Below are 21,981 nucleotides of genomic sequence, written 5' to 3' on the forward strand. Positions count from 1 at the left end.
TTTCGCCGGAAGCGCGTAGCGGCGGCCCGGTACCGGGGGGCGGTGAAGGAGCGCGGCGGGCGGTGGCGCCCCGGCAGCGCTCCCTCCTGCCGTGGCGGCCGGTGAGCGGCGACGGGGCGGGCTGGGACCCTCCGCAGGGCCGCCTGTGGCGCTCGAATGGGCGGGCTTGTCTCCGGTACCCCCCCGGGGGCGGTAGGCCGCAGCGGGGCCGGGACCGGGTAACTGGGCCGGCGGGCGGTGGGCCTGGGCCCGCAAGGCCCGGAGGGTGGCCGGGAGTCCCCGGTGGGCCGCTCCTCCGGCCGGGCCGGTGCTGGCGGCTGTCAGAGGCCTCGTTCGGTAGCGGCGGGGGAAGGGGAGGCGGGCGGTGGGCTCTGGGAGCTCCGGGGGCGGGTTGCTGGGGAACATGGGGGCCAAAAGGCCTGTTAACCCCGGAGCGGCGTGTTGCTGGTGTAAGTTGGAGCTTGCGTGGATCTTGAAGACTGGATAATGATAAATAATTCCAGTTATTCTTGTGATGGGGCTACCTGGGGGACGCCGTAAGTGGGGGTGTACATGTTACCTCTCCAGAGAGCTGCTCATTCAGTAGCTGTCCTGTTCTGTGTCTTTATCCCTCTTCCAAAGCTTGTCACACTGCCTCCCAGAAAAGGTGGTGGGCCTGGAAGAGAAACTGGATTAATCTCATCTGGTGATTTGTTTCCGCAGTGATGGAGCAGAGGTACCTGATGTCAGCTGTGCAGGCAGAGAGGGAGCTAAACTTGTGTTGGTGGATGAATGTCCTGCTTCTCAGGCTTAAAATGAACAAATAAACTACAGGGCTTAATGCTGGAATATCCTTTAAAGAAATAAAAAGTTGCAGATGCCAGGGAAGGGTTAAAGGGAAGGCCTTGGCTGTTTTCTGCTGAAGTCACTGTACTTAAACGGTTTTCTTATTGCAGTCAGGCAGTTTGCAACTCGCAGGGTTGCAACACCTACGCTTGTTTCATGTTTAAAGCCAGTAGTGATGTGTTGCCCTTTGCTTTTTCTGTAAAGAGCGTTTCTGGAAATACAAGCAGCAACCTCCTCCATCACTTGTTGGCGCTGAGGCTGTGAATCTTCTGGTCGAGAAGAAAGACTGACGAGTCCCCCTCAGCTGGTAAGGGCAGCACTGCTGATAGAGGATGGGCACCTGGGTTCACCTGCGTTTTCTGGATTCACTTCTTGTTCTGGGTTCACTTCTTGCCCCAGCTTTCTTAGCTGCCATCCAATAGTCTATTCTAGATCTTCAGTGAAGTCAGAGCAACAAATGAGTTGGTTTGTGTCTAACTTAAAAATAATAAATCATCCCTACTGAAGTTTTAACTGTCATGTTGAAGACTGAACCTGTGTTTCTGGCATTCTTTAAGATGCTGGAGGCTTTTCTGCGCCCTTCTGTCAAATACGGTGAGAGACCTTGTAGACAGCAGCACGCTGCATCTTGCAGCATGACTTGCAATGAGGAAATAGTCATTGCGATACAAACGCAGTGCTCAGCTCGCCTTTGTGCTTCATTTCTGGGAGCTGCCAGATGCTTCTGGCACTGCTTAACGAGCAGTTTGGATCCGTGGTGTTTTCTGGGTGGCTGAGGAATGCAGCCTTTTTCCCCTTCCCCTCCTCAGTTGGAGCCTCTCCCTGCAAGGCCTACCTGCTATCTCTGAGTGAGTTTTGTGTTTAGGAAGGTTTGGTCTTGGCTACTTCCAGCTGTTCAATATGTTAAATTTAGATAGAAAACAGCTGTGATCTCTAGATTATACAAAGGGGTTGATTTTAATGTATTTAATTCCTGACTCTCTTGTAATGTCTGAGGAAAGATGTTCTCTAGGAGTTTAATACGTTTGTATTACTAACAAAAGCAATACCTGAGTTTTACAGGGCTGCGTGAGATGCTGCTTAGAGAGAGAAATATGCTCCCTGTTAATCTGTTCTACTTCAATTAATCCATTCTGCTCCAAGCTGGGGGCAGGTGTTATTACAGAGTACGTGGCTGTTGTCTCCTGAGTCAGGCTCCTCCCAGGACTCTGCACTCAGGGAGTCGATTTCTTTGCTGTCACAGGACTGTGGGGTCCTGCACCGTCAGCGAGCGTCACCTTACTTGGGGTGCTACACCTCACTAGTGTGAGTTCTGTAAATACCCAATATTGAAAGAATGGAGACTTTTAGAAGTAGTTTGAATCGCTTTATAATCCTCAGCATGAACCTGTTTTTTTTCTGGGAATTAAGGTGTCTCTTTGCTTGTATGGGCTTTGTAGTTCTGAGGTTTGTCGCTCGCTGCCTTTTCAGTGTTTGTGGTGGGGGCGGGTTGTGGATGTTTTTTCTTTTACAACTGCTCCTTTATATTGGTCCTGTTCATTGAGTGACTGCAATGTGAAGAGATTGGTTTCTTGATACTTGACAGTCACCTGATTGCTCAAGAGGCTTAGTGGTGTTTGTTTATTCCCGGCTGTGACCTGCTGCCGTACCACGCACCGACACAGTTCTGGTTCAGCTGCTGGGCTTGCCAAAACATCGCAGACGGCTGTCCTTCCGTGGATCTGAAGGGATGTGATTGTATAATAAATTCATCTTGGTTTAGGTGGTTTTGTTGCAGATCAGTGTGCAGTTGCAGCTGTTCACAAGTTCTTTGACCTGTGCTGCTCAGCAGTTCCTTGCTGTTGGGAAAACCAGGGTTGGCAGAACCTGGAGAGTTCGGGTGTCGAGTGAGTAGAAAACAAAGTGCAGTTTGTGTAGTTCCTGGCTAAACTAGTGAAAGCTAAGGTGAAGGACAGGAGATGAGCCTACGTTGTAGAGAATTCCTTCTGAATGACTGGATGCTTGATGATTTTAATTTTTTTTTGCCAAGGAGATTACTCTTTCTCTGGGAAAATGTTTGTTCTTTCTGTGGCCTCATCAGACAGGAGTGAGCTGCTGTCTCTTTAATCAGGAGAAACCAGGAACAGTTGCATGGCAGTTAATCATTGCTTTTTACAAGATCAGAATCAGCTGTGTGGCTGCCCTTGTCTCTGGTGTGATAAGCATTTAACTTGAGCTACCCAAGGTTTGGTTTTGTTTCACGTTTGTCCGTAAATGTGTTGGTTCTGTGTTTTTGCTTGGCTTCTCTTCTGCTTCAGCTTCTTTAGGTGGAGGCTCCTGCAGGAGGGTTATTCTTTTAGGTTTTAAATTAAAGTTGCTTATTCTTTTAGGTTTTAGCTCTGAGTAATGTCTGCTGCTGTTCACTGCTGGGTCCAAATGCTCCTATCTTAAACAAACAATGTTGTGAGCATCAGGCTACAGCTGTTGGTCTCTTCAGGCCTGTGGAGCGGGGACTTGTGATTAGTAACTTGCATTTGACTAAAGGCAGGGTGAGTCTTGACTTAAAGCACTTTGTGACCCTCAGACTTGTCTGTCTGTAGCACTGTGCTTTAAAGACCTGAGAGCAGCTTTTTAAGGCCAGAGGCAGCTAAATATCTGGCATCTGTGACTACTTTCCCTGCTCTAATGCAATCAACATGTGGTTGATGCAGCAATTTAAAGCTGGCTTAAAAAAAAAAAAACACAACAACAACAAAAAAAAACCAAAACCCACCAACCCTGCTAGGCTGGCCACTTAAGTCTCCTGTTGCTGGATGTCAGGAAGCTCAGTGCTGCTTGTGCAGGTTGATCAGTCTGTGAGCTCTTCTGGTACAGCTTTCTGGAAGGAAGTTTGGGTTTTCTGTAGCGGGGCAGCTCTAAAACGCTTGGCGAGATGTGAGCTGGCAGGCTGGGCCAGTGATGCTGGAAGGGAAAAGCTGCGGTTGGGGAAGGACTTGACTCTCTGCTTGTCATGTGATGGTCTCGGTAGCTCAAGCGTTGCAAGAGATGATAGGATGCCTTGGAAGCATGTTTTTAAACTCCTTTAAGGCATTTGCTCTAAACTGGGAGTGCTGGGACATCTCAGGCCTCTGTATAACTCCTAATTGCTCCTGTATGGGAAGAGCAGCATTGTGAGCGAGAGCTGCCCTAAAGTCAAGTACTAGGAGAGTCACAACCTCGACCGGGGCTGGGCCATGGATCTCGCTTATCTGCTTTGCTGCTCAAAGATATTACTTGTTCTTTGTGGTATTTCTCCCAGGGAAAAAGTCCTGAGCTTGTATGGAATAAGTGATTCTCAGTGTTCTGGGTTGAGTCAGACCGAAGTGGGGTCTGGCTCTGTGGTGGGTGGTGGATGCCCAGGGAAGAGTGGGAGAGCAGAAGAAACTCAGGATAAACTCTTAAGGCTCCAGAGAGCAGCTGCTTGGGTGAAGCTTCTTTGATAGTGATTCTTTTCCTCCATAAACTTCTCAATTACTTTCTGAACTCGTTAACTCTTTTCCTCTGTGCTCATGTGTGGGAACGAGCTTCAGAGGATGCATGGTGTGGAGAACTACTTGCTGCTGCTGGCACCTGTTCTTGAGCTTTCTTTTCATTTTTGTATTACAGACAGTGAGTAATCACGACTTTCTTCTCTGGTTTATATTCTTTCTCCTCGGGTATCTGTGCTGAGGAGTTTCCTTAGAAAGTGTGTAAGGGGAAGAACTGTTACCCTCGCTTTCCTGTATTCTGCAACTTCCATAATCTTCTTCAGGTGGAGGTGGAACTACTTAATTGAGTGTAATAAGCACCACCTGTCCTTATGTTTAAAGATTATCTCCTCTTAGATGTAAAAGAATTTGGTGTTTGGTTTTCTTTTTCTGCAATGCTGACAGACTTGATGTCAGGAGGTGGCTGTGAGCCCGCGAGCCAGCATACCTGGGACTGCGGAGGAAACAAACCCAAACCTAGCTGTTTGTCACCTCTTTGTACCCGTGTTTTTAAATGAGCTGGAGGAGCTTGCTTGCTTTAGCCTGAAAGGGAGGGGGACAAGGCAGGGAAATGGCAACCCCCAGTTCCTCCACCAGTAGTGACAGAGGGTCTGCTGGCGTGGGCGCTCTTCACCTCCCTTCTCCCTAACGGGCTTTGTGCAAGCGTGTCAGCTGGGTGTAAATCCTGCTGTTTAAATCCCTGAGCTGTGTCCAGCTGAGGGTGGCCCCTAGGTGGGAGCGGTGGATGGGAAACAAGTGGTATGTGAATACTTGGACACAGTGAGGAGAAGGGAGGCTGTTGTATCGAAAAGAGCAGGAGGTAAATGCGACAAGCTCCTTTTGTTCTGAAAACAGATCTTGCACTGGGTCAGGGTGTAAACAACAAGCAAACCACTCAAAGCTGCAAAAGGGGCTTCTCTCCTGTCCTTGGGAGAAACGAGGGGGCACGTGTGTGGGTCAGAGGAGTGCCAGCTTTGAGCCAGGAGGAAGTGAAAGCAGCAAAGCTGTTTCGGGGAGCTGCTGCTGGGTGCCCTGGTGCTTCCTCCCCCTTTCAGTTATTAATGCCCTGTTGTTGTATTGCTGGTCAGGAAGAGCAAAGGAGAACAGCTTCTCTGGGAACTTCTGTCTGCGCGGTGTGAGGCTTTGGCGTGTTCTCCCTTCCCCTTTACTGGCACTACGAACTCCTGGGTTTCCTAGAGTGCGCTCGGCTCGGTGCTGTGCTCCCAAGCCGTGTCGTTTGAGACCTTTTGCTGTTCTGCTTCCTGCTCTGCCTGCTGTGGCCCTTTGTCAAGCTCAGTCTTTGCCTTCTCCTCCCTTCAGCAGTGCTGGCTCGGAATACCTTGGTGCTCCCAGGTAGTTGTAGCTTAGCTGCGGAGACTATTCTCTGAAGAAATCCACCACTTTATTCTTTTCAATGTTGAGCTCTTAAACCCATGGGAGGTTTGGGAGATGACCTGATTGTCAGGCCAAGCCTGAATCTGTCAAGCTCGGACTAAGTGAGCCCTGATGCAGTGGGGTAGCGATTGTATCTCAGCTTCGCAGCCTCGTTAACAGCTCTGTATTCCTCCACCACTGTTGCCGTGACCATTTGTGCATCAGTTCAAATGAAAGCAGAAGCTTTTCAGAGCAGATCTGTCCGCACAGTGCTCGGCAGGACCAGCCCCTGGTACAGGAGATCGATGAGTCACTTCAGTCAGTGCCAGAGGTCGGTGGAAAGTCTGGCTGGGCATAGCCTGGCTTCAGCCTCTCTGCCTGTGGTCTTTGGATCCTGAAGCTAAACCGCTGCTGCTCTGCTGTTGTACCTATTCCTAGAGAGGTCTCCGCGCTACTTGGTTGCATTGAAATTGGCGTGTGATCTTTCCAGCCAGAATGCGAGCGTTTCTAGACACAAAACAAGGCAGGCAATATGAGGGCAGTCAAAGTGCAAAGTGAAAAATAAGCTTTTTGGATTTTGAGGGGTCAAAAGTCTTCCTAAGTCTTTCCTAAGCAGAAAAGAGGCTTATGGATGTACTGGATGAGCCGAGCAGATGTCACAGCTGTGGTCTGACATGTGGTTTCACATGTTAAACCGTGGGTCTGTCAGCAGATTAACGTGATGATACTTGAGCTGATTAAGGGTGTCCCTTTATATGACAGCAGGCGTGTTTGTCCAGCTCTGGAGACTTCGCAGAAGTCTGGCCCTCCAACACTTGCACATTGTAACCTGTCCAGTTTGATACCTATACAAGGATGTTGTCTTGTAGAAATAGCTTGTTGCTGAGGATAATCAGTTTGCAAATGTGCTGTCTCGCGTTGAAAAGTTCAGGTTATGTGCCTTTACAGAAGTTTGGGGACAACATAGACTTAGTGAGTGTCTCTAGACCATTGAAAGGGGACATGTAAGGTGTGACTCTAAGTAAGTAGTAGTTTTTTCTGCTTCAGTTCGATAGCAATCAAAGCCAAGGCCTCACCCATAGCAGTCATGTGTCAGGGGTGGTGGGCTTGGTCTGTATAATGAGCTGCTGTTAATAGAGCTGCAAGACAGTTACTTCCTTTCTGAACTGCAGCTTGTTGACTGCAGACGGTTTTTTCAATAACAAGCAAGAAAAAACCTTAAGGGTCAGTTGAAGAGCAAAAAAAAATGTCCTAATAGCTAGAATTCTAGGTGGAAACAAGGCAGGCAAGATTCATTATGGGATCACTGACTGTGGGCCACCATGCAGTTGGAGTAAGAAAAACCTTCTTGCAGAGGTTATCGTAGCCTTGGTGGTGTTCTGAACAGAACCTAAAAGGGGAAATGAGAGAAGCTTTCTGATAACAGTATCCTGTCGAAGTATTGAACGAGCTTGTGCCTCCCTCCTGTTATGCGAGGGCTGAGAGAATACTGTGAAGATTATGATGCTTTCTCTGCCAAAGAAGGTGAGTCTAATTCTTGCTGTGTTTTTATTTCCAGGTAGCGTGAAGTCATGGCTATCCTGTTCGCTGTTGTGGCGAGGGGCACAACCATCCTTGCCAAACATGCCTGGTGTGGAGGAAACTTCCTGGAGGTGACAGAGCAGATCCTGGCAAAAATACCATCTGAAAACAACAAACTGACCTATTCACATGGGAAGTGAGTAATGCTTCTGGGTATGGGAGGGGAGACTAGTGGACATGCGCGAGGATAGGAATAAATGGAGCGTAGCCAAATTCGCTTTTGGATGCGTTCGTATGCTGATTGAATGTGCAGTCAGCTCAATAGCTACTTCCCCCCCACCCCGAACTTTGCAGGATAACCAGGATTTGAATTTAGCTTAAGCCATAAGCACCAAGGCAGTTGATAGGAAATCAAGTTTTCTGTTTCTATATGACTCCAAAGTGAGTTGGCGGGTGCTCAGCTGGGGATATCGAGCTGTTGGAGTCTTTGGTATTTGGCTTGCAGAGGCTTTTGCTGGCTTTTCTGAGGCTTGAACATGGCTTTAGGTAAAAACATCACCCATCTCAGAATGCTTGCGGATCCTGGTTGCTTTAAGTCACGCTGGCAGATGTAGAGCCATCCTGAGCTACCACAAATGCAGTCCGTGGGACAGAAGGATTTTTCCCAGGCTCGTACAGATCTCTGAAGAGCCCTTGGTCCTTGTTGATAGAATGGAGGGATTAGATGTTGCATCTCCTGAGGCTCTGCTGACTTACTGCACATGTAAGGTAGGTACGTCAGCGTGCTGGTGTGCAAACTAAAGAAAGAACTGTGGAGAAACTAAATTTAGAAGCGTTGGACCCCACTTCAGCTTTTTTTTTTTTTTTTGAATTGGCAGTGTGGCTGCATTCTCAGTATTGCCCAAGCTGTTGTGTTAAAGCTTTTTTGGCTGCCTGAGGATTCAAGAGCTAAGAATTGGGGTAGTCTTTCCCCATCCTTCCCTGGCTTGGGAGCACTGAAAGTCCCTGCGGGAGAGCTTTCTGAGGAAGCCGCCTGCCCTATGGTCTAAAGTACTTTGGATGCTGAATCTTTTTTTAGTATTGTAATTTTAAGGGTACAGTTATTTTCTTTAGTTTTAACTTTGCCTTGAGTGCTGTTCAGCCAACTACAAAGTTGAGTTTTAGGAGTGCCGTAGTGCACTTTATAGATGAAAACTTGAACTGTGGTAGAGATTGGTTTACTCTCTGCTGGGGAGCACTGAGAGATAGGTAATTAATGCATCTACCCTTGAAAAGCATGCTGCAAAGTGTACGGGCTTTTGCTCGTTATCGATGCTTTCCTTAGTGAGGATTTAACAAATGTGGCAGAAGATCGCTGCAGTTTGTGGCTGTTCTGCTTTGCATTGTGCTATGAAAATATACAGGTGCCATTTTGCAGCTCTGGGCACTGAGCTTACCATCAGAGTCTCTCCTCGACTACAGTTAGTCTCTTCTGACAAGTCTTATACTGGCTTTTTTTTTTTTCCCCCCTATGATTTGGATAATCACTACTTTGGTCAGGATCTGCCACCCCTGCCTGCCTTCTAGGAGAGGGGAAGGGAGAGTTCCAAGCCATCTGCCTGGGGGGATTGAATATTCTCACACATACGCTTGGAGCTGGCAACTTCCTCCTACTGTCAAAAAGCAAGGGTTTTGGTTTGTAGAGGTATAGAATAGCCTGGTTTTTACCGTGACTGTGATAACTGGGCAGAACGTGAAGGCTCTGAAGCTGAGTGAGCACAAGGTGTTGTCATTCTTCCTCTCTGTAGGGTTTCGGGGATCCTTGCCAGGGTCCCAGCCTGTAGGCTAGAAAATTGCGCTGTTACTGTCTGTCTAGGATCATTCCTCCTCTTCTGAAACAGGAAGAAACTTGAGTTTCTTTTAACTTTGAACTTCTTAAACTCATTTAGTGAGCTCTTTTTGGTTTTAAGAACTTCTGTGTCTTCTGTATAATCCCCAAGGAAACCAGCCATTGAGCATCAGGAGTTCTTGGGGTTATTCTGTCTGTGCTGTTAAAATTCTTCAAGTCACCGGGGAGCCTACGAGGTAGCACCAGACAAGCTTTACCTCTCTCCTTCCAGGAAGGAGGGGCAATAGTTGTGGATATGGAGTCTGGGGGCTTTTTTCTCATGAGAACAGACCTTCAGGACAGTAAACTATACTTCTGGCCCACCCCTAAAGCTAATTTCAGTGTCGTCTTATTTATATAATACAAAGCCTGAGTTTGAAAGCTACTGAGTTGTGTCCTTAGAGCTGTACAAGGCAGCTGCTGTGCAGCACGTGTGTTGATTTGCTTTTATTCTGGAGTTTTTTAAGAGGGTCCACGTGCTTACTGGGGAAAATTTTGGGAATACACAAATGTCAAAGTGAAAAGATAGAGTTTTGAATTGCAGGGGGAAGTATTCGTGTGGCCTTTTTGCAATTCTCTTCCTATTTTGTCCTGCTGTACTCTTCAGAAGAATACATCACCTGCTGGAGCATCAACTGGTGGCGGTGGGACAATGTAATAAAAAAGCAACAGCTAAAACCAGTGAATTGAACTAGAAGCTCTGAGTTCTGGTTTGGGCTCAGTTGTGTATGAATTCAGGGTTGGTTCTTTTTTTGTTGGGCCAAAAATAACAGCTTGGGTAATTTTGATAAGGAAATATTGCTTTGAACTGGTTTGCACTGTTGTTCAGGATACTGAGGGCTGCATTTAACATCTGTATTCGCTCAGTACCACCAAAGGCGTGTTTACGTGAGTAGTTAACCTAGCCACGTGACTCGAGCCTGTTCAGCCTGATTATTGTCTATCTAATTCCCGTTCTGCTGTGGTTGCTTTTGTCTCTCGGTCTTTGTGAGGAAGCCAAAGGCAGCACAAGCCGGTGGTGGCACAAACAAGGCTAAAGCAGCAAGTCCCTGTGCCGCGAGGTTCTCTAAAGTATCCCTGGTCACTGCAGTTAACTGCAGCTCTTGTCACACGTGAACTAGCGCCTGGATGCCTGTACGCACATTGGTTAGGATTAGACGTAAATCTGACCCCTGGGTATCCTGTCAAGGTTTTGCTTTTACAATTAGGTAGCTGGAAGAAGGTGGAACTGAAGTTGTTTGGCAACTAAACGTCCTACAAGTGATTGCTCAGCCTGGAGTGCTGTGAGGTGTGTGAGGCCGGTGATTCTTTAACATGTAGGTGGTTTCTAACTCAGTGTAGCTTATAGGAATGGAGACACTTACCTCACCACGGATGGCTGGGATATGTTGGCATCTCCGTGATTTCCTGTAGAGTAGCTGGAATTTGCCCTTGAAGGCCCTGCAGGCAGTAGTGTCTTCTAGAAGGTTAGTCCTGTGTCAGCTCCAAATGACCTTATTTTTTTTTCTTTTTTCTTCTCTGCAGTTATCTATTTCATTACATCTGCCAAGACAGGATTATATACCTCTGCATCACAGATGATGTAAGTATTTTGGTTACAGCTATTGCACAGACAGGCTTTTTGCAGGTTTTGGGGTTTTTCTTGTATCCGTATGTCAAAGAAAATCAATAATGGGTGCTAATCTGAGGTGCCTTTTTTCCCCCGTTGGAGCTACTGCTTCTGTTATTCACATCAGTTAGAGCTTTGAAGTCTAAGCCTGGAACTCAAATGCATGTGAACAGTTAGTTTTCGGGTGAAGTTCTTGGGTTTGCCTAGCTTTTCTCTTAGCAGCCCCAGCGCAATCTAGATGTAGAGGCTAGCCTTTAATCGTCAGTGAAATATGCGTAATACTCCTCAATTCTGGAAGTGTTGAAGCAAAAACTTCTCCCTTGCTGGATAAAGGTACCAGGCACAGAATTAATGGATGCCCCAGTAATGTCTGCTGCCAACCAGTGTCCGGGAAGCTGAGACTGAAGTCTGGCTGCTATTCAAACCCCAGGATAACCGGTCAAATCCCATCGTGTTATGCGCAGCAGGCCTGTTAAGAACTGATAATTACAGTTTGTCTGCAACTGGCTGCGCGCCCCGTATGCTTCATTATTCCTGCCTTGACGCAGCTCTGGACGTGGTCTGCTCTTCCTTGCAGGACTTTGAACGATCCAGAGCCTTCAATTTCCTGAATGAAATCAAGAAGAGGTTTCAGACCACCTATGGCTCGAGAGCGCAGACAGCCCTTCCCTACGCAATGAACAGCGAGTTCTCCAGTGTCTTAGCCGCACAGCTGGTGAGATCTCTTGCTAAACGGGATTTCCCTAACAAGCCAAACTTCGCCCCAGAAATTCTCCATGTATTTTCTCACTCGAACTGAAGCACCGTGCTGAGTCTGGGTATAAAGCCAGGGGAGCTGGCTGTTCTCCCCACACTTACCCCGCAGCTGGGTTGCTTCACTGCTTCGGTGGTAAAAATGGGCTGGGGTTTATCATGATGCATTAACTCTTTGTACCAGGTAGCTGCGCTAGAGATTAGATCTTAATAGTGACATTTGAAATGTCAAACCTAGCTCCAGTTGACCATCCAGCCGTCACTAAGAGCAAGACAAATGCATGTTACTGCATTTCTGTTAAACTAAACTTTAGCACTCCAGTATCTAGTGATCCCTAACTGCCTCTCAGTCCTCTCCTCCTTACTGCGTGGTAATTTCGGTGGCACACTGCTTCATTGTGGTACTGCGTCCTTTTCAGGAGGAAAGCAAGCTGGGCTTGGGTTACAGTCAAGTGCTGCGTACAGAGCCATGGTAGACTCTCCAGCTGGCTCGCACAGAGGCTCCAAGGATTTCCGTTCCCAAGAGAGACAGGAGGTTAAAGAGATGGGTAAATACTTGCGAAAGGTTCCACATTATCTGAGCTGAGATTTGCTTGGACCCTTCCAACCCCAAAATTAAAAGTGTGAGGATATTACAAAAGTTTCACCCTCAATGTGGACCTTTCAGCTGAGGCTGTAGCGGTGTTTGGGACAAAACTGTAGCGGCACCCCTCTGCCGTGTGAGAAGGGAGCTCTCTGTCCTGGCTTCCCCGCTGGCTCCAGAGCATGTTGCTGGAACTGGACGGCAGCGCTGTCCTGGTGTGTTCGGGCTCCTGCTGTCTGATTGTACTGGCCCTGTGACAGCTCAGCTAAAGCTGAGCTCTGAATGTGGTGTTAGGGCATGCACAGAACGTGGTCAGTCTCCTGTTTCAGAAATTTCCAGGTTTCAGAATACTGTTCTTGGACTCCGAAGGGAAAGGTTGGGCTGGAATCTGTGTCCCTCTTGAAGAGCAGAGGACTCACGTGCTGCTTTTGCTTAGCACAGGAATCTGCTACAGCCTTGCTGCTGCCGTCCCGTTGTCACAAAAGTGCTTTGCTTGCTGTGTGTTGTATTTGAGGAGTGGCAAAGCCCACGGCTGCCAGACAGGAGAGGTTTGAAATAGTTGTGTTGCTTTATGTATTTTATTCCTAGCAATATATGAGTATAGTTTCCGAGGTGTTTAAGTGCACAGCACAGTGTTTGCGTTTCCATTCAGCCCTTTATAGAATGAGATGTGTTTCACAGAGCGCTTTTTCTTAACGCCACATTGACTTGCTGTGTGTGTAACCTGGGTCTGCAAACAGCACCCTGCCCTGCTTCACTGGGGGCTTGTGCGGGAGAGGAGGAGAAAAAGCAGAGAGCAGTTGTTGTAGGCGTGGGATTGGGCTGCTCTTAAAATATGAGCTGTTAAGGTAGAGGGAATGTTGCAGTTGGCACTTCTCCCTGTTGTTTGGGCTGCAGTGGTATGAGAAAACAGGGCTGAGGAAAGCACAGGCCTCTTGCTAGGTGTACTGTCAAATCAAATGAAGGCAGGTGGAAGATAGAGAAGGACCAATTAACTGCCCTGTGACTCACATCATCAATAGCCTTATTAGTGCACAAAACCTCGGGCTACGCGTTCTGCAAGGGAAGTGTTTTGATCTTCTGTTAAAGACTCTCTTAAAGAGTCCTTAATTGACTACAAACAACTCCATAACCTGAACTGTGTTTTGTTTTTTTGTGTTTTTTTTGAGACCTCCCTTGAATTAAAGATGTCCTTGGAATATTGGCTTTCAGAGCTTGTACGCGATCTGTGTCTGGGGCACTACAACTGGTGCTGTCCCTGTGGTGTAGGAGGCTCTCGCCTTGCTCTGCTGCGGCTGGTGACCCTGTTGGTGCTGCTGCTGTTCTCTGTGAAGGGCTTGGCTTTTCTCCTGCTGGTCTCCTGAAAGTGCCAGGGTTGGCGATATCGCAGGTGCCGGAGGAGAGGTCCTCTGTCGGTGACTCTGCGTAGCTCTTGCCTTAAAGCGTAGAAACTGAGCTAACTTTATAACAGCCTCCGGCAGTAACGGGTGCGTGTTGGGGTGCAGGGCGAAGGTGAGGGTTTGCGCTTGCACCGTTGCTGCCTAAGTTTGTGCTGGAGTTTGTGAAAGGAGCCGCTTGTGCTGGTGCCCTCGGTGACCAGCAGAGGTGATTTGGAGCACATCGCGTTGCACAGTTCATCGCAGAAGCCGTGCTGTGGCTTATGCAGCAGATAAGCGGCAATGAATAGTAATGCCTGTGTGGCTCCAGCAGGGCCCGATGCATTGTGCATAATTAATGAGATTAACTTCCCGTGTGTGATAGGACTGAGTTTTTCCTTCCCACCAGGCTTTGATATGTGGAGAGTGAAACTATGTTGAAGTGATGACTCATCAAATTGTAAGCTGTTCATTGCTGCAATAAGCTTAACGTATTGCCTTATCGGGAGAGCCAGGCAGTCTTCAGAGCCATGGTGTTGATATTCCTCTAAAAAAATCCCATTTCTCTAAAGCACGAGAGGAGCTGCTGGCCTCGGCTTTTGCATATTGATAGAAATGCAGGCATCGGCTAATAGAAGTTAAGAGATGACAGAAAGCTCTTGCCTCAAATGGCTCTAAAGCTTGCTGAGATGAGAGCCCCCCGACCCAACACCGCGCGGAGTGCAAGAGCAGGACTGTTATCTCGGCGATTCCTATGACTTAAGGAGTTTGAGTAGTGCGATGCTGAGCCTGGAGGAAGAAATCGTGTGGCAGCCCAGAGATCGCGCTCCAACCCAAGTGTAGCACACAGATAGTACCGAAAAGGGAGGCTGCGCTTCCAGTAAAACCAGTGACAGCTTTGTTAGTGTGCCAGTTCCGTACCTTCTCCTGAAAAACTAACCGCTGAGGAGGAGGTTGGAAGGAGCTGTTGCATTCAGTGCTACAACCGTTAATTATGACCTGAGCATGTGAATGCTGCTAGTGCAGAGGCTCTTGCCTCCTGTCTCGTCGGAAATGGATGCAAATCGAATGCTTAACAAAATCGGGGTTCAAGCAGCCACGTGGGTGGTCATGAAGCAGAGCAATCCCAGTCTGCTGCTGGCCTCTGCTCTCAGCCTCCTTGGGAGGTCTCTTATTAAAGCAGAGGTGCTTCCTGAAGGTCTTCAGATGTGAGTGCCGTGGCTACAAGCTTAGAGGAAAGCAGCAACTTACTGATGGGTTTTGCTCTGGAGACCTGTTTCCCTGGGTGAGGGTGACAGAGGGAGTGGGATAACAGGAGCTGTGGTTAGCAATGCTTGGCTGCAGAGGACCTGTGATGAGAGCAGCGACTTCGGATCGACCCAGGAATAGCAGAATATCCAATGCTGACTTCACCTCAGTTTCCCTCCTTTGATTCTGCAAACACTGTGAGATTCCTTTTAACCGGGGGATGTTGGCTAGTGCTTCTCTCGCCTGCCAGCCTGAACCGTGCAGTCACCAGAGGTTCACTTGTGATCCCAAAACCTGAAGAACTGTCTTTGAGTGAAGTCCCTGTCACTTCTGAAGGGGCGGGATGACAGGAACAGCGCACGGGTTAGCAGTGTGTCCTGTTCTTTGGCTTGCTTCTGCAAGGCCACAGAACAGAGCGGGCTTCTGTGGGTATTTGAGAAGCTAGCGGGTGAGCTTGCCCATGCGGCCACCGAGCAGCTGCTGGGGTATCCAGTGCCTTTGCCACTTGCTGTAATACACCAGAGGGATTCAGTATTGACAAAGCTGTTGGCAAGTGCCAAGCTGTAGCCAGGAGGTGGCATGTGAAATCCTCCCAGATGGGCCTAGTACGCAGCAGGCCGGTTCCTGGCTGCTTGAGGAGCAGGTAGGCGACTCAAACTGGCCATCCTGAACGTCTCCTGGGGTGGTGTTTCCAGTTCACTGGCCCTCCTCATCTTTGCCGGAACCCCCTCTGACGCTCACCTGCAGAGATGGCTGCATTGTGAAATCGCAGGGCCCTCTTGGCATGTCCTAGAGATAAGTAGAGGAGGTCGTGGAAGTGCGTTGCCTTCATACATAGTTCAGAAACGATGTGTGGGAGTGGGACCACTGACAGCGGCTCAGGCATTTAGTGAGCCATATCCCACAGATTCTTGCTTTAACTTTCCTCCCTTGCTGCCAGTTGCTTGGGCTTTCAAAGGGGGCTGTTACTCCGGGCACTCTGGAAGTTGTAGGCACCTTGCAGTTCCCGCAGTGCGGGAGCGGATGGGCTGTATGATCTGTAAGTGGCTGAGAAAGTCAGATTTTGGTCTACTACCCACTTATAAATGTCTCAGGTAACTTGAAAACTCACATTTACGTCTGTGCTGTTCTGTAGTGACCCCGAGTTTCCTTTCTTTTGTCTTAAGGGACTGAAGTGCGACATTGAGGGTCCCCGCTTTCACTGACTGTTCATTTGTTACAGAAATACCACTCGGAGAGCAAGGGCACTGACCAGGTGGCAGAGACGCAAGCTCAAATCGATGAACTCAAAGGAATCATGGTTCGAAACATAGGTGTGTGATGCGAGACTGTTCCTTAAGTACTGTTGCCTGCGATCTCTGAAGGCTGAGAACTACTTGATGTCTCATAAGCCATCGCCAGGAGCTCCTGGCTGGCCGTTGGGGGGTGGGTACTGGAAGCAGCTTTTTGCGCTGGGATTCTGCCTACAGATTTGGATTTTGGTCTCTTTCTTTAGACCTCGTGGCCCAAAGAGGAGAGAAGCTGGAGTTGCTGATCGATAAAACGGAGAATCTTGTGGATTCAGTAAGTCTGGGGAAGAACTTAGAAATGGGGAAATAGTGTTAGTGCATCAATATAATTATAAAGCATTATGTTATCTAGTAAAGTGTGCTACACTCTGGAAGCCTTTTTGTGTTTCCTCTGGGGATCCCTAGACCTGGCTCGGCATCTTCTTCCTCTGCAGAGCCCTGGCTTGGTGCCCAGTTCCTTTGGCACCTGGATTCAGTCCTCAACCGAGTGGAGTGCTGGTATCTCCTCTATGGGGCTTGTGGAGATCTAAACAGCTCTAAGCTGGCAAAAACTATTGGCTTTAGAAATGCCTGGAGTTTACCCAGCAGGGAGTGCTGTCCTCCAGCTGTCAGGTGGTTAAACCTTACCACTTCCTCGGTTGCTGGCAAGAAACAGCCTGACCTCAGGTAGTGCTTTAGACAAATGGACTGGAATTCCTTCAGCAATTAGGCTGAATTCATGTACAAGCTCTCCCAGGGAGTGCTGGTTCTTGGAAACCATGCAGAAGATGAAGGAATGGGATGTGCCTCTAGTGGGAATGTCGTACAGCCCAGGGGGGAGTGTCATAGGAGATCCAGGGCTGAAGTTCTCGAACTTCAGAGTAATGGACCGTGTTTTATCACTCCTTGACCACCAGAATAGTGTCCGCAAACCAAACGTGTTGGAACTCTCCTAGCAACAGTGGCAGGGCCCCCTTTTGGGATGGAGCTCTAAAGAAGCTGGTGGTCAGAGTAGCCCCATCCTCTGGAGAGCTGGGCTGTGATGAGGCGTGTTGGTACCCAGCGCCCTGCTTCCACGTGTGGAACCGCTCAGCTGAGCAGGAGCAGCGCTCCCAAAGTTCAGATGGTGGCTGAGCATGGGAATTGGCAAAATTGCCATCCGTAGGGATGCAGCTGTGCCTGCTGTAGCCTTCCCTGGAAAAACTGGGCGGTGGATTGTGGGTAAAACCTGTAAATAACCAGCAGAGTGTGCTGCTGAGTTGGCTTGTTCTGGCGCTGCAGCCTTTCTCCGGGCAGGAGCATCCTCACCTGAGCTGGGCAGGAGCATCCTCACCTGAGCTGCGCAGGAAGAGCCTGTGAAAATAGTGGCACCAGTACAGCCCGGTGGGTGTTTTGAGGTCATTTGGTGACCAAAACCTGGTTTAATGGGTGGAATGGCAAGACAGAGAGAGGAGACTTGGGAGAGGGCAACCACCAGCCTTCCGTCAAATGCAGCAAGGCCAAATACTGGAGGGAAGTTCCAGCACGAAAGGATTTCTAGCATTGCCTCTCCCCTGGGCTGTCTCATTTTGGCAGGTGTACTTACAGTAATAAAGTTGCATGTAATGTGTTGGTGATTAGATCAGTAGTTCTGTAAATATTTTGGAACTCTTCAGTTCCCAAAAGGCTGGAAGTCAAATGAGAAGCCAAGCAGAAGTACTCCAGGGTAAACTAATCCCTGTGGGCAGCCTACGGTTCTGTGTTTGGTTCTCCCAAGCTGAGCGAGGGAAGGCAGGACCCCGAGCTGGCTCTGGGCTCACTCTTACACTTTATCTTGCCCCTGAAGCTGTAACTGCCGGAGTGAAACGGCTCCGGAGGAGATTACGGGTCGGGTTATTAGGGAGGCAGTATCTGGGAAAAGCCTCTTCATCTGGCATCTTGGGGCGCAGCTTCCTCTGCAGCAGGTTCGGGAATTAATTAGTTGTTTTACTTTCTCTTGTAGTCGGTCACTTTCAAAACTACCAGCAGGAACCTTGCTAGAGCCATGTGTATGAAGAACCTCAAGCTTACCATCATCATCATCATTGTAACAATTGTAAGTATGGAGCACGATAACCTTCAGCTCTTAAGTGAGGCTTCGCCACTGGGAAATGCCATTAGGGTGTTACTGCCTTCGGAGCCGCCTGTTCCCAGCTCTGCGCCTGGAAGGGGCTTAGCTGGAAAACAACCATTTTGATGGTCTTGTGTGAGGTGAGGAGAGAGGAGCGTTGTGCCAGGCAGCTTTTCTCGTCAAGGCAATAGGAAAAGCTGGCCAGACAATCGTGATTAGCTTCTAAGTGCTGCCTCGCTGTCTCTGTTAGAAGCTAAGGTATGGCGTTTATGGCTGCTCTCTCTGCAATGGCTTTTTAGGCCTTGGTCCTGTTGGTGTCTCATTACTTAGCTCTGAAGTAGCTTTTTTTGATGTGCTGGTGTACCTCCAGCCTGTGATAAATGCAGACAGTGCTGAAGTGTAATTGCAGGTGGGGTGTGTGAAGTACTTTGTCACCACTGAACCCTCGGTCGTGTTTTGCTGGGGGCCAGTTCTCGTCCCCGGGTTGCTGTGAGAACGTGGAGGAAGAGGCTCCAGCACAAAGTCCTGCAGGTGTTTGACTTTCAGGGTTTTGATAACCAGGGGTTTCCTGGGTTGATCGCCAGGCTCAGTCAGGAGTTGACTGATGGAAGCCTGATTCTCTACTGAAGCGGCTGTTTTCTTTCTCCAGGTTATCCTCTATATTATCCTATCGACTGCCTGCGGTGGGCTGGCGTGGCCGAGCTGTGTGCAGAAGTAACTGGAGGCAGCTGGTGCTGGTCACTTGGAGATGAGAATCGCAGGAGTGGGAAGAAGCAACCTACAGAATAACTCTTAATCTTTCACTACTGACACCTTCTCATTCTTCCATCCCTCCAGGACTTCAGACTTTTTTGCCTTATCACCCCAAACAGGCCCAGCTGGTCCCTGCTTCTGTGCAGCTGGAACCTCGAGAATGGGCTGTTTTAAATTACTTGAAGGGATTATTATTATTTTTTTTTGGTTTCTTCTCCTGTCCCAACTACACCCTTCTCAGCTGGTTGGGCGGCATGTCTGGCTCTGAGGGTTCTGTGCATGCTCACCCGTGTGGCTTCGCACTTTCACGTGAGGGTGCAAGCGGAGGAGAGCACTGCGAGGGACCGTCCTGCCCCCAAGGGTGGCATTGAGGGGGGCTCAGGTTGGGCTGAGCCCGACTAATAGGGGAGGGACAAGATGGGTGGACGTGAATCTCCACTTTCTACAGATTTGGGAGCTGCAGGTGCCTCTCTGTGCGTGTCTGGCCTCTTGTGGGTCTGTAGCGTTTCGACAGGGAGAGGTTGTGAGTGTGATACTGGTAGTACCAAACAGAAGGGCTCTTGGGCTGGGGCTTTGCGCGCACTGTAAGGTGTAGGTGCTGCTTCTGTATGAAATCTCCCTTGCCCTGGAGGTCTCCCTGCGGGCGGTAGGAGAAGGGTGTTGGGTCACCTCAGCATTTTGGAATGGCTGCCTCTTCATCCTCACTTCTCCCTCATGCCCTCCCCTTAATTTGTGGCTAAATCAATACAGTAAAGGAGATGGTTGCATATAGTTAAGGTTGCAGTAATGTATCTGCTTCTCACATGTTATGTCTCCTGTTCTTTTGAGGGTAGATTAATGAATGAATAACTGATGTTATCACTTGCGAAGGTGAAATTGGGGGCCAATCTATTGATCTGGCTTGATGAGGTGTCGGTTATCTGCTGCTTGTGCTTCCGCACTGAAGGCGTGTGCTGACAGCTGGGGACAGAGAAGGGACAGGCGGTTGGAGCTGATGAGTTACTTTCTCTGTGGTCTGAAGAAGAAAGGCTCTTTCCGAGGATGCAGTAACAAGTACTCCTCCGAAAAGGAAAACTAAAAATGCAAACCAAACAAAGCCAAGCCCAAGGCTAATCACCAAACGTAGGATCAGGGATGCTGCTGCTGTGCTGCTCCAGGGGACAGGGGCAGCTTTCCCTGCTCTTGGAAGCTGTGAAGGCTGCATCTGTCCCAGCTGGACGTCCACGTCCTCAGCTGGTCCTGGCTGAGTGGGGCCAAAGTTGCTGTTGCCTGGGGTGAGGGGTACGGGGGCTACTGGCTCATTTCCAGGCTCACTTCCAAGAGAAATGGAGACAACTGAAATCTCCTAAAAGTATCAAACGGGCTACGAAGGCAGCTGCATCTTTTTGGCCCAGGGAAGTGGCTTCTAAGGGCGGGTGGAGGCTGTGGAGGGATGGGAAGGGGAGGCTCTGAGCACTTGGTTGGTGCGGCAGGTTCCCAGTAGCTCTGGCAGTGCCATGACGTGAAACCGCTGCTCCTCCACCTGCTTTTCCTGGTTCCACTGACTGTGGAGTGCTCCAGCAGGTGTCAGATAAAGAGTTCTCCTCTGAACTTGCATGCTCCTTTGGATTTGTCTTCTACTCGGCTGAACTTTAACTGAGGGTACTGGGATCTCGACGTGCAGAGAGCATCAGTGGGGCTGACCAGAGCTCTGGTCACTGGTTTCCATTTGAGGTAATCGAATGTAAAGCTTAGAGAAAGATTTTCCTTCCTCTTCCCTCCTGCTCTTACAGCCACCGCCAGTTCAGTGTACAATTGTGCATGTTTTAGGGATTGTTGATGTTACCGTGTTCATTTCTATGATTTGTCGTCTTACGTATAAATACTTTTTAAAGAAAATACTTCCTTTCCTTTTAAAGGATGCACTGAGGCATTAGTGTAAAAACAAAGTTAACTTGATTTAAATAAAATTCCTGTACAGAAAGCAGAGTTCTTTAGTTCTGCGAGAGGCAGGTCTGGCGCTGAATGCACACTGGTGGTAGGAGCTGCTCTGACACCAGTCTGTACCGGGGCTGTGGGTCACCCTGGGTGTAACGCTGCGCTCCAGCCTGGTGTCACCCTGGGGGGCTGCTTGGAGAAATCCCATGTAGAGTCTGCTGCGGAGTAGTTTCCATGATGGCTGTGTCAAACCTCTTGGCTTTGGAAGGATTTTGGCTTTGTTTTGGTGCCGGTGCCTGTCATGACCTGATGGGGGCTGGTTTTTGGTGGTGGGAAGAATCTTCTTGTCCCTGTTATCAACTGGGAGGGTTGGTGAGTGCCTCGGACAAAGGGATGCTGAGGGACACGGGGACAAGGTGCCGCTTGCTCAGAGCGCTGGTGGGTGGAGAGAACACACAAGGCAGACGGGTGACCAGGCTGGATGGGGCTTTGAGCAGCCTGGTCTAGTGGAAGGCGTCCCTGCCCACGGCACGGGGTTTGGAACTACATGATTTTTAAGGTCATGTCCAACCCAAACCAGTCTGACTCAGCGCAGTGGTGGTGTTACTTGTCTCTGTGAAAACTTGGTTTAAGGCAATTTTCAGTGATATAGCCCTCCCCCCCATCCCTCCTAAGGGCTGCCTTTCCTCTTCTCTGGGCCTAGCCTAGAACTTTTTCTAGGTGCGTTTCTCATACAGACTGAGTCACCGCTCGCTGTCCTGCACTAGAGACGCGCTGTGAAAGCTTTGTAGCCTTTCGTCTCCCTCAGGAACACCAAATGCCGCTGCAGGATCAGGTTGCGGGAGCAGGCTCCTGCAGCAGCAGGAGGGAGTTGGGTTTCCCCTTCAGCTTGCAGAAACTGTTTGAGTTCAGTTGATGGTTACCTTGGTTTGAGGCAAAGCTGCATTCGAATGGCATCTGCTGGGGATAATGCAGAATATAAAAATCTGAAGGAAGACCACTTGGTGTGAAAGTGGCTTAGAAAAATGAAAGGATAAAACTTAACATCTCATTAGTGTGATGAGTACAGAGCTGGGTTTTGTGCTTAATGTTCCTGATTGTGGCCCAAAAGCAAAGAGCTGCCCCTCCCTGCAGTGGGACAGCTGTCCGCAAGTGCTTCAGTATCAGATTTATATTTAAAATACCCATGAAATGAAGCAGAAGTTAACCCCAGAATGATGCCCTGGTTAACCTTCTTGCTTAATTCTCTTTTTAGCCTCTGGTGTGTCTGGATACGTGTATCCAAACCTGTCTCTGTGGGCATCTGTGCTGCG

The 21,981-nt window shown here is 49.0% G+C and overlaps 1 protein-coding gene across 5 annotated transcripts; it reads left to right on the forward strand.

Annotated features, from left to right (window-relative positions):
• The first annotated feature begins 3 nt into the window (after positions 1 to 3).
• VAMP7 (vesicle associated membrane protein 7) lies at positions 4 to 20,714 on the forward strand. Of its 5 annotated transcripts, none has more exons than XM_063345575.1 (9): positions 5 to 101; positions 1,030 to 1,132; positions 7,243 to 7,401; positions 10,597 to 10,654; positions 11,259 to 11,396; positions 15,864 to 15,954; positions 16,137 to 16,204; positions 17,891 to 17,983; positions 18,648 to 20,714. In XM_063345575.1, the coding sequence occupies exons 3-9, from the start codon at positions 7,256 to 7,258 to the stop codon at positions 18,714 to 18,716; spliced, it is 663 nt and encodes a 220-aa protein (XP_063201645.1). In that variant the 5' UTR covers positions 5 to 101; positions 1,030 to 1,132; positions 7,243 to 7,255; the 3' UTR covers positions 18,717 to 20,714. The 5 variants fall into 5 exon arrangements, with proteins under 5 accessions (XP_063201646.1, XP_063201645.1, XP_063201647.1 ...); XM_063345577.1 differs by having other exon boundaries at positions 40 to 175; XM_063345579.1 differs by having other exon boundaries at positions 56 to 192.
• Positions 20,715 to 21,981: the final 1,267 nt, after the last annotated feature.

The sequence above is a fragment of the Chroicocephalus ridibundus genome, chromosome 9 (assembly GCF_963924245.1).
Source record: "Chroicocephalus ridibundus chromosome 9, bChrRid1.1, whole genome shotgun sequence".
NCBI classification, from domain to species: domain Eukaryota; kingdom Metazoa; phylum Chordata; class Aves; order Charadriiformes; family Laridae; genus Chroicocephalus; species Chroicocephalus ridibundus.

Bases quoted from the DNA above. Each gene is read 5' to 3' on its own strand.
- VAMP7 (XM_063345576.1), top strand. From the start codon at position 7,256: ATGGCTATCCTGTTCGCTGTTGTGGCGAGGGGCACAACCATCCTTGCC. The intron at 15,955-16,136 runs GTGTGTGATGCG...CTCTTTCTTTAG, and splicing joins AATCATGGTTCGAAACATAG to ACCTCGTGGCCCAAAGAGGA. The intron at 17,984-18,647 runs GTAAGTATGGAG...TTCTTTCTCCAG, and splicing joins TCATCATCATTGTAACAATT to GTTATCCTCTATATTATCCT.